This window comes from Coturnix japonica, chromosome 1, assembly GCF_054131305.1.
Source record: "Coturnix japonica strain WE chromosome 1, WE-NBRP24, whole genome shotgun sequence".
NCBI lineage: Eukaryota > Metazoa > Chordata > Aves > Galliformes > Phasianidae > Coturnix > Coturnix japonica.
In genome coordinates this window covers 59,190,851-59,208,919 of record NC_140663.1, presented here as the reverse complement: position 1 = coordinate 59,208,919, position 18,069 = coordinate 59,190,851, and the positions used below count along the sequence as shown (strand labels likewise).

General features: G+C 33.7%; 1 protein-coding gene across 2 annotated transcripts in view; it reads left to right on the top strand.

Moving 5' to 3' along the window:
* The first annotated feature begins 574 nt into the window (after positions 1-574).
* Positions 575-18,069, top strand: part of IGF1 (insulin like growth factor 1) — a 55,576-nt gene continuing 38,081 nt past the window's right edge. Inside the window, exons 1-3 of one of the 2 annotated variants that reach the window (XM_085522136.1) lie at positions 587-883; positions 3,321-3,391; positions 5,252-5,408. In XM_085522136.1, coding sequence (XP_085378262.1) covers positions 5,258-5,408 — 151 coding nt within the window. In that variant the 5' untranslated portion in view covers positions 587-883; positions 3,321-3,391; positions 5,252-5,257. Of the gene's footprint in view, positions 884-3,320; positions 3,392-5,251; positions 5,409-18,069 lie in introns of both variants that reach the window. The other variant, XM_015867574.3, reaches the window with a different exon arrangement.

The window sequence follows — 18,069 nt, the reverse complement described above, 5'->3', positions numbered from 1 at the left end:
GCTCAACAACTCTTTCACTTTTAGCATATTACAAACTGCTATTTTAGGGTTAATAGCACAGAGAGTCAGAGGTTTTAATTGTTAGTCAGCATGTAGGCGTGCCAAGTTTAATAACATAAAGATGCATTTAAAACAAAGTAAACTGCCTGCCTGTCTTCTTTCTAGGTTAAAATAAATGAAATAAATTAAATACCTGTGTCTCTGCATGTATGAAATGTGCACAGATGTACACAGGAATACAAAGGTATACAGACGATGCCTTTACCTATGGAAGTTTTTGTCTATTTGAAAAGCAGACACATACACACAGAAATGAAAAAACACACACAGCCACACGAAAGTTAACCAGAATACATTCTCTTATTTTCTGTGGCAGCGTAAGCTTTTTTTTTTTTTTTTGGTCTGCTAACCCCTCAGTCACTAATTCACATTCTTTTAAAGGGGAAAAAATATGCTTCTGTGCTCTAGTTTTAAAATGCAAAGGTATGATGTTATTTGTCACCATGCCCAAAAAAGTCCTTACTCGGTAACTTTGCCAGAAGAGGGAGAGAGAGAGAAGGCAAATGCTCCCCCAGCTGTTTCCTGTCTACAGTGTCTGTGTAATGTAGATAAATGTGAGGATTTTCTCTAAATCCCTCTTCTGTTTGCTAAATCTCACTGTCACTGCTAAAATCAGAGCAGATAGAGCCTGCGCAATGGAATAAAGTCCTCAATATTGAAATGTGACATTGCTCTCAACATCTCACATCTCTCTGGATTTCTTTTTTCTCATCATTACTGCTAACAAATTCATTTCCAGACTTTGCACTTTTAAGAAGCAATGGAAAAAATCAACAGTCTTTCAACACAATTAGTTAAGTGCTGCTTTTGTGATTTCTTGAAGGTAAATCTTTACTACTATTTCAAATAATTCTTTAGTTTTATTTTACTGTGTGTTGTCTGCTTCTGCTTTGAAGAGTATTGTGCACTTTTCAATAGCATTATTTTAGTATTAAGAATTATTTCTAAATTGCTGAACATGCAATTTTATGTGATCTGGAAAATGGCTGTATGTAATAGTTGCTATTACATAGATAAGTGTAAGGGTAAACTATTGCAGATACATGTCTTAAATGTCACTTCTGTTCAGAGATCTTCACAATATTTCAGTTATGTCATTATTAAAGAGTCCAACTACATCATTGTCTATATTGTTAATTAATGCTTCTGTACAAGAACTTTTAGCTGCTTTCTGCAGGTGCAGATTTTTACAGGAAAATGGGCATTGTACACATGTTAAGTTTCTGTAGTTTTGTTAAACACAGTTAGAGATAAAATCTTCCTGCTTTCACACAGAAACTTTTAAGGGATGTTGTCACTGCAGCAATTTTCTGGCAGCACTGTTGCATTTGCTTGTTTTTTTGCTTTCATATGTTGAAAGTAAATGTGAAGTTCTGTTTGTTTTCAGTGTTAGAACTCAGCTGCAACTCTTGCTGACCTTGCATATTTGTATAGCTCAAGCAACTGTATATAAAGAAAATTAAAATTCTCCTACATGTTCTCCAAGTTTTTTTCTTGTAGGGAGGGCTGATTCATGAAAGTTTGCATGTGAAGTTTCATGTTATGACCCTAGAATTCATAGTCATTAATATAAGCTGTCATTAGGTAAATTTGGCTTCAGTACATGCATTGACCTCTGTTTCTGTCAATTGGCTCTTGTTCAACTTTCCATTATCAGGAAATTTATATCCTTCAAGAACTTTTTCTCTTTAGTGGCTTGAGGCACACTTATGCAGTTGACAGAATTCTCTTGTTTTAATTGCTTAGGGCCTAATTATTTTTTTAGAGAGTCTTACACTTAAGGACACTTACTCCCTTCCTTAATGTGATTCAAAAGAACAAGTCTGTAAATGCAATGGATGAAACCATTCTTTTAATGTACAAATGGGCATCCTTTCCAGTCCACTTGAAAGGTGAAGCTGTATTTTTTTTTAATGTTGAGCAAAGCATTAAGAGACATAAAAGTAATGTGCTAGTTCTTTAGCTGATACATCCTGCCAAGCTTCCTTGGAATCAATGGAACATATTGATTCAGGTTAAGATGTAGCCCTGATTTTTTTAAAACAAAATTAGCAGTATTTAAACCTTGATCCATCCTGAAGTACATATGCTTAATACATAACAAAAGCTAAGGAATACTGTTATTAAATGCTAATTTTAAACTTTTACTATGACTTGGTAATTAGATCCAAAAACTATGTAGCAAAATGAATATAACTATTTTTTCCTACAGCATATACTATCCATAAGAATTTTGGTCACATCAAAGTATTTATAATTATTATGAATGTCATTATGTTATTAAAATGACAAAGCATGTGAAGAATTCCTGTGCACAATTTGTGCCAACTGATAGCTTGTCAGAAGGGGTGGATTTATATAGAAGATTTTAGATGTAAAAGAGATGTGGACTGTTCATATATGACATTCTTCTGTGGTGTCACTCTTCTGGACTGTTAAAAGAGGAATGCAGCAAAAGCTGGTTATTTTACTGAGAAGAAAAAAAAAAAAAAAGAAAAAAAAAGAGAAAAAGAAAAAAAAAAAAAAGAGGAAATTCCAGCTGTGAAAATATGGTCAGTCATTCTATGCAACCAAAAGAAGTGTTTAACCAGGCTCATCCTGAACCTGTATTCAATTTCCAAATGTAATTAGATGCTTCAATAAACCCCACCCACATGCCAATGCATTTTCTTTTAAAGTCTCAACTTTCTAGTGAAACTGGGGACATTGTAAGGACTCTGTCTGTTTGCAAAGGACCTGAAGCAATACTGGATTATAACTTTGTCTTTTCTTAAGACTATTCTCTTCAGACATAATGGGAACTTTGATTTAACTGTGGACATATTGAATCAACTAATGTATTTAATTAAATTGATGAAGCAAAGTTAAAGTCTTAAACTATGTTTTGGAGTTAGTTCTTATGCAACAGCATTTAATTTAAAAAGTAATTGAGTCCCAGAAACATGTTGATCTTTTCTCTCTTCCAAAGTTTTTAGCTGTTTGCAAGTACTTGACTGCTTTTAAATTTGGAGATAAAGTGTAGAAATTCTCTGTGGTTTATACTGTGCAGCCTTTTTGGCCTCCAGTAAAGGAAAAACAGTAGATAATCTGTTTTGTTGTAGTCCAGTGCTGATATTTATCTTAAAATGTAACCCAGCTGAAAAGTCTTGAAAAATACAAAATTGTTAAATGTCTGAGATTTATGTTTATTTCTGGCTCAAATATTTAAAAAGAACAAACTGTTAAATACATAACATTCTTGTATTTATAATATCTTTCAGCCTTCTCAGCCTGTGTGCTAAACAGCTCTCTGCTTTACCTCCTCAGAACTAGGAACCATCTTAAACCACAGGTGCATAACATTAATCTTTAAAATTAAAAAAATAAGGCAAGGGAAAAAAAGAAGTTTATGTTTTTAAGATATGGAATAATTACAGGAAAGAATGCCATGTGTTACCATTCATTTATAATGTGACCTTCCTCCATCTGCCACTAAAGTAATGTCCATGCATTAAAGCTTGTTGGTTTTTCCATGGCAAAGTTGGCTAAAGACTGTTGTGAATGGGAAAATAATTATTCTTTCTTTTTATGATATAACCTGGGATTTAGATTTGCTTGTTATTTTCGCAGTGGAAATATTATCAGGAAAAACAGAGGGGTACATTCTGACTTATTTATAGACTTTTTTCTTACTCAGCTTTGACTTAAGCTGAAATAGGGGACTCATCCAGCAAGATGCTAAGATCTCTTGCCAAGAAGAAAAGCATACTTACAAATTATTGACTTAAATGAGAGAAGGCTCAATACCCCACTGGATCAGCTCTCGTACGACCAGACAATGGATAGTTTCATCAGTTTTTCAGAAGTCCAGTGAAAAAATAAAAGGAACAAGTCCCTAGAAAAAACTTCAGGAAATACTAATCTCTTTTTCTCCAGTTACTAAAGTAAGGAAGTTTTAAGCCAAGGTTAACTGTACATAACAGAAAGATTCATAACTTCTTACCTGACTGCAATACTAAAATGAACCTTCAAATAGAATGAAATTAAATGCAGATTTTCATCATTTGATGACAGCATTTTTGTCAAATGATCTAAATCAGGTCAGAAAATGCATCAATTACATTCTCTACTTTTCTGATACTAAATAGACATAGATTTTCCCAGGACTCAAAAAAATGCTATGTTGAGTAAGACCTTCTGTTGATATTAACTGATACTAAAGGAAGTAGACAATTGTGCAAATTTACACCCACTAAGGATCAACCTTACTTCAAGCTTAAGACTTGGAAAAAAATGCTTTGCTTCCAAGTGTGAGGAAACATTCACCACCTGTATTTATAGCTCATAGCCAAACCTGGACTAAGTAGACAGAGAAAGCATACCTGCTTCTGCATTTGTATCAGATACAAAAAATTATTTAACTATTTCTCCTCTTAATTTCTTGAATATCTTGAATAATTTCTTGAATATTGAATGGAATTAACAATTTCCAAATGTTAACCTGCCTGTAACAGAAGACTGGAAGAGCCACTGAATGTAGTCCCCTATTACAGAAGTTCCCATACAAACTCTTCAGTAACTTCAGCAAGTTCTATCCTTAAATGCTTTTTATTTTGTCTTAATGTTTTCATTTGTAAAGTGTCTGGACAGCTACAGAGTTCTAATAATTTATTTTTTCCCCCAGGGCAAAATTTCCTTTCATCTAGTTAACAGCCATTTATTTTTATGACAGCGCTGTTATTTTTTTTTTAAGTTTAAATAGCTTTTATATACCATTTCCACCCAGTGGTCCAGTGCATTGACAGACAGCTGTGATTTTCCCTATTAGCCTATCTGGGCACAAACAAAACAACATAAGGCTGTCCAGTCTTTCTTACACTAACTGTTCCGGGCTTCCTGGGTTTCTTCATCATTCTATTGTACTATTCCATATTCTCCTCTAACAAGAGCATCTATAAATCATAATTCCTGCAAGATTTTCTAACTGCATGTGAATGTGGACCAAGAATACTTGCTAGATTAAGTCATCAGTTTACCAAATGTTAAGTCTAGAATATGTAGATTGCAGTCTATCCTGATACTGTACATAGTGTCGAACAAATTACAGTACATATGCACTATTACAGTACATATCAGTTTATACAGGTGCAGGATTCTTTTTTTTTTAAGACCTCTTTGGGAAAGTGACAGAATACTTGTGTTTCCTTGGCAGGTGAAGATGCACACTGTGTCCTACATTCATTTCTTCTACCTTGGCCTGTGTTTGCTTACCTTAACCAGTTCTGCTGCTGCTGGCCCAGAAACACTATGCGGTGCTGAGCTGGTTGATGCTCTTCAGTTCGTATGTGGAGACAGAGGCTTCTACTTCAGTAAGTCAACCTTTTCATTCAAATGCTAAGTTTTCCCATGTCATCCTTTAGAGTTTGAAACTGCTTTAAGCAAGCACAGGAATTATTCAACCATGCTGCCAGGTACCACTGGTATCCTCGATCTCAGAGGCATCCATGCCTTCAACAACCATTAAATCTCAGTTAAGAATAGATATGTTCCTATATTAATCTCCGAGATTTTGATGAATTTTACTTTTCACACATATTATTGTTTTTAACTACTTACCAGCTGCTACTATCATACCTGCTATGTTATTGCTTCTCCTGACCTGCCACTGAAAATAAGTGAATGAAAGGACAAACTAGACCCAAGATATTCACAGGGAAGAACTGCACGTACCTATTATGTCAGACTATTCATAAACAGTTTAAGTACACATTGTATCATATTAAAAACACACAGATCTTCAACATCTGGTTTGAAAAAAATGGAAAAGCTGGAAGGCAGCAAGCAGAAAGGCACTGTATCCAAGTATCCACATGCTACATCAGTTAAGTACAGGTGAAGGAAAATGCTTTCATGGTGAGATAATAAATAATAATTCCAGTACAGAAAATAGATAAAATTAAGTGTGTAACAGAGTGGATATATTAGTACTCAAGTAACTTTCTGGAGCAAGATCTATACTTGGAAAATAAACATCACAATACTGTCCTTTGCTGTGTTTTAGTTTGTGAAAAGCTCTTAGTACCTCCTCACAAGTACCATCAAAATCAAGAATACACAACATGTAAATAAAAGAAGTCTACTTCCAATTTTCAGCTTTTGCTATTCAAATGCTATATGATTAAGGAAACTTTTAGCTAGGGGTATGTTCATTCTGAACTCATTCATGAATATATATATGTATGTATATATATATTCAAAACAGACATGAAATTGTGCTCGAAGAGCCTCTGAAATTAGTGCTTGCTCATAAAAATATCATTTCTCAGTCTATTCTTGTCTGAAGTTACCTATCTTTCAGGTCCTCAGTTCACCTTCCAAAAAAGAATATAACTAAGAGAAGGAAACGTGCAATGGTTAGGCTTTAAAGACAAGAATCAAACTGAGCATTGTTTTTATTTTCGTACGTATTTTTATATTTGCAAAGTCTACAGTTTTTTTAGAAACTTTTTCAATCCTTGTTTTATCCCAAAAATTCTTGCCTTCCAAGATTTCACTTTCATTTTTCTTATCAATTTTCCCCTACACCATTCCTGTTCATTTCTACTCCTGGATTTATTGATTTCAAAATTTATCTCCTTGCTTGGAATAAAAATAGAGCTGGGGAAATCCAGACTGTTGGACCTTGAATTTACATAAAATCTGGTTTACCTCTACATACAAATTGCTGACATTTTCACTTTCTTCTTCATACATTCATTAAAGCTTACCCTTTGAATCTGGACACCTTAGTTTTATGTATGCGCTGTAATTCATTAAAGCACTCAGAAAGAAATTTTCATTTTTCCACCAGTTCTTTATTTGCTCACTTAAACACCACAATCTATTGCAATCACCAGCAGACAAGTTACCCTTAATGGACCATTTGAGTAGCATACATATGCTTTCTTTTTTGTGATTTGAAGGAATTCAAAGGAAGACTTTCTTATTCCCATCTTTTTCTACATCAAAAAAAGAATGAGACAATTTAATTTATTGTTAGAACAGCGTAGTTTTTATTTATTTATTTTCTTAACTGTGTGTGGAACAGAATGGGTTTCTGAAGTTTTAAAGGAGTTCATAACCCATTCAACCTTGAGTTTTGCTGGCATTGGTAGAGGCTTCCTCTCTAGATTTCTTTCTTGTGTGCTTACATTCTAAGTTTTCACTTGAAATTAATATAACTGTTGACACCATGAAGTTCTACTTAATCTTGTGTGAAAGACTATGGAAGATTTTACAAGTGAATGACCAACGTGTTTTAATAAAATCTTACACAGACTGCAACAAGAAATTTATAAAGTTAAAATCTGGCCCTTGAGTTCCAAGTAACGTGTGTCCCATGCCTAGTTCTACTATTGATTCATGAGGTAGCCATTTAATCTGTTTTAGTGTTCTGCCTCTTATATATTAATGTATAATAAAAAATAAAGTGAGTTCTTTGGTAAAACAGCTTCAGAACCTCTTATCAACTGTACTACAGAATGCAACATATTATTGAACGTTTAAATGCTGCTCAACCTAACAGTACTTTTAAGAAGACTACATCGTTTGCAGAAGTAAAAATACAGTGAACTTTTCTCTTTTACAGTGAAGAGGGTATCATATTTTAAACCCTCAATTCTCGTCATCTTGTTCCTTTACACAACACATAATCAGTGATTATGTTTGTCTTCAAATTGCTCACAAAATACCTCTGAGGGAAGGTTTTCTTCACTAGAGCCTTGAAATGTACCTTTTAGCTGAGGTGTAACTCCTGGTTCAGATTCAAGATCAAAGTTTCTGACTATTCCTTGGAAGTTGTGGGTGGGAATGAAGATAGAATTAATTGTGATACTTAACATTGAAAGACTACTCCACAACCATATAACTACATCTACTGCTAGGACTGGAATAATTTTTCTTTATATACTCTGCTCATGAAAACTAACTTCCTAGCTATAAAAGGAAATTCATTACAGCTTCTGAAGAGATGCCCAAGCTGCTTACCACACACAAAGACTAATATTGGCTTCAAGAGGAAATCAAAAGGTGTTTCTAACACTTGTTTTCTTCAAGAGGTGGATTAGCAAGAAGTATATTTTTTTAAAGTTATTTAGGGGAGAACATTGCACAAATCTTGAAGCAGATGATCTGTTTTTTCCCTCGGTCATATTTAACCCCAACCAGAACTCTTTCTTGAGCAGATTTTTCCCTACTTTGATTCATTAATGAAGCTTCTTGCCATCTTGTGCCTAGAATTGTCTCTCTCTAGTTGAACTTCTGCCACTGAATTTCACACACACCAGTTCATATTAGGAGAAGTCAACAAACAGGGAGCCTGGCCACAACTTGCTTTTCCTTGGAGGTGAACCTCCCAAAGAAAACAAGTGGCTAGATAGAACTTAGATATAACTCTTTCGGTTACAGTTTCTCAATTCTCAAAAACTGCATTTAACAGTCATGAAGCAAAATGGAAAGCCTGTTGTTTTTATTTGAACCTTAGTGCCCAGAAAGGTCTACTGTGCCATTACAAAACAATTCTGAAGTTAAATATGTAGGAAAAACTGAAAGTGTGGATTAGGGAAAATGTACAGAAAAGATAACCCAGGAGGGGGGAAAATTTTGTTTGAAATAGTCTAGTCTTATCACAAGCATTTACTTCTTACTCTAGTCAAAAAAATAAAACATTATTTTTTCCATGTATGTTGAATTTTATTTAATTTGACGGACATTCATTCCAGCTCACATTGTTTCCTAAGGTAAACAAACAAAAAAACCCAGCAAGTGCACTACGCTCTAACAAGAAAATACTATATTATCTTTTCATTTAGTTTCTTCTCTTTTGAAAATATGTATTTTCCTTTCCCATTACATGGATAGCAATTTGGCTAACAGTATATGCAAATGCCAATAAAGAAACAGCTCACTTATTTCTTTAGATACTTTTGATCACTCCAACCTTTAAAGCCCAGGTTAAATGACAGAGGTAACTTAGAGCTATAGCACAGAGAATCAACTTCAGGAATTAAAATTAGTCTTCTGAATCTTCTAAAGCATCATTTGCACAGAAAAGGAGGAGCTGAATTTAGAAACCTGACAGCACATAGTTTGTCTTATTTTCTTCAGAGAATTGAGAATGACCTAGCATAGGCTTCTATATTACAAGTGTGAATCTTTAACTACCCCATATCTGTAGGAGCTATGTATCTCTAGCTCCTCTGTGTGTCCCCGATTGAAAGGAACTGTAATGTTACCAGAACAGGAATGGAGTGCTGAAAAGCTGTGGTGGACATAGAGTTCACAGTGTCAGTGACAGTCCTAGACTAGTGCAAAAAAATATTAGTTATCTTGGCTATGTCTATGCAGCAAGATCTGAGAGTGTTTTTAATTTAAGTTTGTTGGTTTGGCTACATGCCTCATCCATGTCCACATCCTGCATCCATGGAATATTTCAATCTATTCCTCAATCTTTATCCTTGGGTTCCTTACATCTTACATGGAAGTTGTAGACTGGAAAGGAGCTAAGGTGCAATTCCACCAAGCTCAGAGTATCAGTGCTCAGGGAACCAGAGCTATAGATACTATTTCTGACACATTTACAAAGCAAAAGACAGCTGGGGCTTCCAAAGTGGTAACGCTGTACAAACAACTAATTGATTGATGTTTTGAGTACGCTATGTTGACCATTGAGTAAATTCTCTGAAAATAAGCCCATTTTAAAGATAATTTTGTTCTTATTTACCATGTTAAAAATGACTTGAAGGGGCTCCAAAAGGCTAGGCTTAATTTAGTGAGGTTAATATTCTTAAGCTCCCTCTTTAATAATAGAAATTCAGCTCTCTCTATCCATAGATGAGAGACTGAGTCTAGTAGGATTTAGTTTTTAACACAGACAAAATTTAGACTCTGTGTACAAGTCTCCTTTACAACTAGTTCTTTTTTTGTCCCCAAGGATTTCATTACCTTTCAGCCTTTTCACCATGAGGGACTGCAGTAATACTTATAATTTTGAGTAGAGCGGAAGCAAGCCATTGATCAAAAGTTCATGCTGAAACATCTCTGAAATAAGTCCTGGTTACTAAAGCCAAGTAAGTGTAGTTTCTCCAGAAGTGCAATTTACATATGTCCCTATTAGGTGTTAGACATGGGACATATTAGTGCATTTTAAGTTTGCCTTTATCTATGCACTAGACAAAGTTTCAAATTGGGTCTCAAATCACAGAAAGCTGTTATTTGAAATTTGATTCTTCAACTGCAGTTAGCTATATGTATATTTAATACAGTGTTTAGTCTCATGTTGGATAAAATCACTCAAAGAAGCATTTGGCAAGACCAGCATTTATTCTTGGCATAGTTGCCCCTCTTACTTTTCCACTGAATCTTAAATACCAAGAAAAATCCCTTCACTGACTTCAGTTCATATATTTTATGCCAAAACTTTGCATGTGGACATCTTCATTTGTCCTGGTATTAATAATGAGTTCTCAATATTTGATCAACAGCAGGAACTGTCACAAAGAAAATTGTTCACTTTACTGGAACTACAGCCTCTAAATTAATACCTCTCTACGTGAGCATCTAAGGTAATTTATAGCAAGTACTCATTCAATGAAAGAAATACATACAGCCATTTCTCTAAAGCTTATTTGGCATTTTAGCTCTTCCACATCTGTTCGTAACTCTCTCACACCACTGAAAATCAAGTAGACCTAAAGTTATTTTCATTTCAGAGCTTTTCTGAAAAAGAATGCCTCTGAAATTATTTATAAAATTGTACTCAAATGCCAACATTTGCCTACTGTACAAGTTGAACTGATCAAAAATATGACAACAAATGAAAAGGGTACCAACAGTTAATTTGTTTCTCATTCTAAAAAATACCAAAAAAAAGGAGCACACCTACACTGTCACTGTAAGTGAAAGTTGCCTATTTCAACTAAAATACTGTACATTACACACTGTTTAACCCATAACTTTTAGAATAATAGGATATATCAATTTTCTTACTCTACTAAAATGAGAATTGTGAAATACTGTCTTCTTTTCAGAATCTTCAAGTATTACAAAGGTGAGCTTATCTTGCCAAATTTATCTCAACAATTTGTAGTTAAACTTGCTGATTACTTCCAATTCCTGGAAAATTATTGTGGAATTCCTTAGAGAATTATTTTTAATTCCTTAGATAAGCTTGTATCAGAAGGAGACAAAAGTTTTAGACACTTGTGTTTTCTAACTGTATCCAATATAGTCAAATCTAATGTGCTTTTAGTGGTCTTAAGAGAAATGAATGTAACATGTTTATTTATCTCATACCAAATCCTTTGTTAGTAAAAACTAGAACAACTCTACGTCAAAGAAATAATATCAAGTTATACCTGATAGGGCTCATTTTTCTCTTTTCTGACTCTACAGGGAATTTATCTATTTCTCATCTTCTTTTTGAAATTCAGCTGTGATCTCATTTTCTCATCTATGAAATGTAAGTGCTACAGAATAAAAACAACTGCCAAAGAAGACCCTTTCACTTTCTTACATGCCCATGTAAGTGTAGGAGTAGAGAAAGCATCCTGTTAAGACACTTTCTGTAGAAAACTATGGCCTACTCCCAAACCTGAAAGTGTATGATTTTTATATATATATATATATAATTATTTGTTTATAGTATTGGCGCAGTTTCTTGATGAGCAGAAATTTACACAATGCTGTGAGTAAGCAGAAAAAGAATGGGCTGGCTCAGACCATTCTGACTCAATCCAGCTCTGTGAACAAAATGGTTTTCTTTCAGAAAATGAATATTCTAACAATACTTCCTAACTTTTTCTATCATCTCCAAACTAATACCCCCAGCCACTATAAATAGCAGCTTCTAAGGAAAGTAGATAATACTGAAAACTGTTTTGACTTCAACAGAATATTCATTATCAGTAATTATTACTACCAAGGTAATGGACATAATATGCCACACACAAACTCTTTTCTTCACACCTTGCTATTTTAAAGAATATTTATAAATGGTAGAAAAAGTGTAAGTGTTGTGAGGAAAATGGTACAGAGAAGAAGTTGTAATCTGAAAAGAAGAAAACATTCCTAATTAGCTCTGATGACTTTATGGTACTGCATAAAAGGCTCCTGAATTACAGTGGAGAGATTTCTTTGCAGACATACATTAAATATACAGAAGTTTTCTTTTAACTCAGACCCATCAAAATGACTGAATAAAAGCTTCTACTATTACAATGAATTTTTAATAGCTTTTTTTTTTTTTTTTTTTTTTGTAACTCTTTATTGATTACTTCAGGTTGCGTGAAAGCTAATAAGGACAATTATTTTAGGTTAACATAGTAAACTTAAAATTCATATACTTCATACCTTGAAATTGCTGTAGTCAAGTAAGGTGTAATAATTTGTTTCTACAACCCCTGAATTCCTGAATTACTAGTCAACAGGTCTTCCATGAAAAAACTTTCCTACGTATTTCAAGTTTTATGTTTCTTTCCATTAAAGTTTCCAGCCTTTCACAGACATATTTAGTTTGGCAGGAAGAATGCGGTGACTCATAGACTGAAGAGATTTGAGAGCAAGCTACTGAAAATGTATCTAATTTCTTCTTGTGTAATTTGGGAGCAAGCTACTGATAGTATGTCTAATTTTCCCAGTTTAATCAGATGTATTATTGGCAAATAAATGTCCTGAATAAAAGCCATGTTTATTTCTGAAATATATAGCTAATATTAAACCCAAAAACACCACTCATCTTTGCTTTTAGAACACTTATGTTTTTTCCTAATTGTTTCTGGCTTTATACTCTAAATCAATGGGCACTGAATGAAAACAGATATATTACTAAAATCATTTGCATTATGCCCCTATTTACATTTTCAAATTCAGAAATATAAGCTTTTTCTTGCTGATTTTTTTTCCTCTTCTTTTTGAGAATAAACGTGTAGGAAGAATTGGTGATGTTATTCCTCTGTGATTCTTATCGAGAATAGATGTATTAGAAAGGTTCTCATATATATTGATTTATGATTCTATTGTTGTTTATGCCTTTTTTCAGACTAAAGTCTCTTTTAAATTACGTTCTTCCTTGACAATTTGTGACAAATGTATCATTTTCATTTATCCAAATACAGACTGAACCTTTCTGAAGGATCAAGATTTAAAAAACTTTGATCCAGTTCAGAAGGAGATTCTTCTTCACATTTACTCCATCTACTTCCAGTCTCTTAAATGAGCTATTGTACTGAGGAGCTTACCAAGCTCATTTTACAATTGGTGAACGGAGTCAGAAGCTTTCAGAGCTCTCTGTAAGTTATGGATATGCCATAGCACAGACCTTTCCTTCCTCTCTAAATTAAGTAAGGAAGTGATGGCAACTGCACCATTAATTTATTTAAGTTTGTGGAATAATGACTCTCCATTAAATCCTACATTAAGGTGTATTTGTAAGTATCATACAGGAATGTTGTGTCAGGCTTGGGCTTCCCCTTGTTCTTTCTCTGCCTCAAGGTTCCCCATGATAGATATGTTTAATACATCCTTCACCGGACAGATGTCTGGCTTCTCCTTAGGAAGAACTCTGGGTAATCTATAAAAGGGAACTAAGAGTGGTGTTGATAATGAAAATATGGTATTAATACATTTCCTATTAAAAAATAAAACCTATTAAAAAATAAAAAGCAACATTTTATCTGCAATCTATTAGCAATAGTTTCATGGCTGCAGTTAACGAGGTCTAATAAAAAAGCATTTTTCCATCTTCATTGGGTAAGTGCCAAAACTTTTATCCTTTATGCTCTGGCTATTAACTTTTATTCAGTAGCCTTTGTCTTAGCTGTGTATGTAATAGCCTGCTGAGAAACACTGAAGTAGGAATTTGTATTCAGTTCAATCCATTATTTACTCTGAAACTCGAAAAGAATAGCTTCTTATGTCTCTGTTATTTATCCATATCAAATATTGTTGCTAACTTAACTGCTAATGATCATTCATGTAGGAACTGGATTTTTCTTACTGTGAGCGATGTTCTGGAAAACGAGTACAACTGTAGATAACCTAGTAAGATTTGAGTAAAACTTGAAACCTCTAGCTGAAAGACAAGCACTTTGCATGTGTTTTGAGACTAGGTGATCTTAAAGGTCTTTCCAGCCTTAATGATTCTATGATTTTATTCTATGAAAAATAAGTAATACTTCTTCATATTTTATTCCCTTCATAATAAGGCAAGATGCACTCCGTGCAACAAAAAATGAAACAATTTTTTATATTGCTATTCACGGTGATTCATTCTTAGTGCTATGAATGTGCATGGACCAGCAGTTTTCTGACAATAACAATATTTGCAACCTGGAGTGATACCTAAACACAAAAATCATACCTCATTAAAGAAGTCGTTTCTCCAATGAAATGTATGAAGTACCAAGATGGAGAATTATTCCAGAATGATGCTCAAGCACAGGTTTGAGATACTCAGTGATAAATCAGACAGTTTGAAGGCTTAATTTACAACTACTCGTGATGTTTTAAGATCAACTTTAAAAGCAAATACACAACTGAAATAAATAAGAACCCTTCCTGAAGTAGTTAGCCATTCACTGCATTGAATCAACAGCCCAATGCCCCTCTACCACCCTCACCGGAGTTTCTCCCTTCACTCAAGATGATACAGAAACTCTATAGGACCACTCCAGAGATAGCTGCATTCCATAATCTTTAAAGTGATGACTTCACTGGAAACAGATAAAATTTCCAAACCAGCTAGGAGAGTAAGAATTAGTAGGTCATTTGGATTTTGACAGTCTGTTAAGATGAAATATTTTAAAGCATTCAGAGAACTGCATAAAAACAAAACAAACAAACAAAAACCAGGGTTTATGCACTATACCATTCCCAGACTTTGGGGAAAATGGTTGAAAATGGGGGCCATGCTTGTTTCTATAGTGTTCTCTGACTTCACAATTATATATTGACTTCTACATTTAAAAGTCATGCAAGGTGATATTGTATAAGATACTCAAATGATCTTGTATAATATACTCAAACACTCATAAAATTCTGTCTATATTTAAGGAATTATATATAGTAGATAATATAGCTATCTGAAGATAGAACTGTTTCAAAAACTGGAGTAGTATAACTAATGTGTTCAAAAGATAACAAGGATATTTTTGTTTTGCAAACAATGAAACAAAATTCTGTAACAGCACCTCTAACGGCTTTGAGTGAACAACTATAATTTTGCTACATAATCATATTTTAGTTTTTGAAAGCAGTAGGACATCTATTTCCTGTTATCACTAAGAAGACTTACAACATGAGCAGAAATTATAAATGATGATATTCTTATTGTCTGCTGCTCTTTTCAAACATAAATTTATATTCTATTATGAAACAGGTGAATCTCAGATCTGTGAAATGACCAAAATTTATTAAATAAATCAGATATTAAGCCCCTATCAAGAATCAAATAACCAACTAACTTATCTTTATGAAACAGGTGGAAGGGCCCTGGTTTTAATTTTTGTAGGTTTGTAATATCAAAAAAGCATGTATCTGCAGTTTCACATTGCAGGAAAAAAAAGGTTGTGAAAGAAAAGCTGTTATATAGTATAATAAGGAAGGAAGAAATATGGTACTAGAGGGAAAAAATAATGAAACAATATTCATGTATTTTTATTAAAATTCTGATGTTCAGGTCCGGATGTTGGTTTGAGGAAGTTGATCCTCAAAATATAAAAAACAAACAAAAACAAAACAAAAACAACAACAACAAAAGCTTCACAAACAAACAAACAACTTCTTTCTATCATTTTGTTTTGTTTTGTTTTAGTATGTGACTCTAAATAATCCCGCCAAGCCTTATTCAGGAGTTCCTTCACTTTACAGTCCACTATTAGGAATCAATTGACTCAAGGTTATCTGCTAACTTCAATTGGCTTTGGCTCAGTGCAGTGGGGATAGTGTAAGTTAATTTGGGGAGTTAATCATATTCACCTGAGAAAACACTGATCGTTGATTTTCCTGGGCCTTTTAGCCCTGAGCATCATTGGACCACAGATATTTTCCCTTTACTGGATTCCCATAGGTTTCTAACCAATCATGTTTTTCCTAAGATCTACCAGCTAAAATTTTGATATTTTTTCCCCTTTGTCATAAAAATAGTAAATATTATTTATCTTATGCAATCCATAGGTACTTCTTGTGCCTGATTAGGAAAGGGAAAATGCAAATCAGGAAACTGCTCATTTTAACATCAAGCAGTTGCACTACAAAGCTAACTGAGAGATTTGTATCATACTTTTAAAGTCATCTACCAGTCGTAAGGGACATAAACTATTAAGATTACCAGTTTGTTTCAGGTGTTTCTTGAAATGCCTTAACTGTTCTAGGTTATGTGGCATCTAAATGCCCACATCTAAAAAACTGAGACATAACTTTTTAGAACTATTGATCTATTTTCAAAATAAATAGTTTATACCCTATTTTCAAAATAGTCTCACTCAGTGAGACTTTGGAAGACTCTAAAATGGAAATGTAGCATATATACAAAGTTTAGTAGGCAATGAAGAGGCAGATAGATACTCAAGAGATTTTCAGAAGAAAGCATGAATCTAAATTTCCACTGAAATAAATGATAGATGGTCCTAGACAATTCTTTAGTCCCTTTCTAGGCAAATACCTGTGGTTTTAGTCACTGTAATGATTTTGGAAACAGGAGTCAGGTTCTTTAACTACTTACCTTACTTGAGCTGTGGAACATATCGAATGCTGGTGAAAAAGCTACCACTATCAAAAGCCCTTTAAAATAAGAGTTGGCATAATGACTTAGCTTCCTCTCTGACGTGAAACATACTAATACGCTTAGGATGAAATCTTCTTATTTCTAGCATAAGTATGTGAGGCATCAGATGAAAGCTAATAATTTCCCAAGTGAGCTAAAAATAATGAAGGCTGAATTTGAATAAGTAATCAAAAGATGCATTCTGGAACAGACAGTGGTTAATAAGGACTATGAATTCTACCTTTCTACTAACCTTATTTGCAAGATGCCAAAGTCTGAATGTGGATCACAAACATTATTATAGGATGAAGACTGAACATCAGAAAAGTAATAATCATTGCAGGAAGTTTGACAATTCATATTTTATTGTTTGGCTTATCCTATAAACTGGAAACTGTAATTAAAAATCTCTCAGAATTCTTTAGAAGTTATGTTCACGTGAGATTTTGTTTTGAAATTCCAGGCACTTGTCATTTTCCAATGAAATGAGAGCATCTGACAGCAACTAAATTTGTCACCATAATGTTAAATGCACTGTATTATAAGGAGTAAGATAATTCACAGAGATTCTTTTAAGTATTAGTTTGTGTAACCACAAATCATATAGGAGTGTATGAATTGAATGCATTTTTAAATAGGTACAGTCGCTAAAACAGAAGAGCTTAATGAAAAATCTAGTGGCTGAAACTGTGGTTCTTCAAATCCCTTAAAATCAGGAAATGTTAGCCATAATTTTGTCACTTCAAGTGGTCACAGGTCAACCAGTGTTACACTATGTCACAGATTTTTTAAATAAAAATTGTGTTTGTAGTTACACAGGGATGCATGCTTCTTTAGAGAAAGAATAAACCAGTCAAATATTTACTTTTTTCTTCATTATCTAATGGGTGGTCTAGTGCCCTATTAATTTCCAAGTTCCAAATGCTACAGACAAAAAGAATTAATATTTTTCTTATAAACTCTTCTGGAGTGGTCATCACAGAAGTATTTGTTATGCTCAGAGAAATGCATTGCACCATACTACTTCTCAGAAGATTACTTGTTTCTATGAGCATTTATAAGGCTTTTTGACCTATTAATTGTATTTCCGAAGGGAGATGGCAAAGATTGATTCAGTAACGAAATTTTAGAATTTTTGCTCGTGCTTTGTATATTCAAAACAAGATACAATAACATTGATATTCACCCAGAGATAGAGTCAAGCAGCATTGTTCCTTTTTACAGGGGAAATG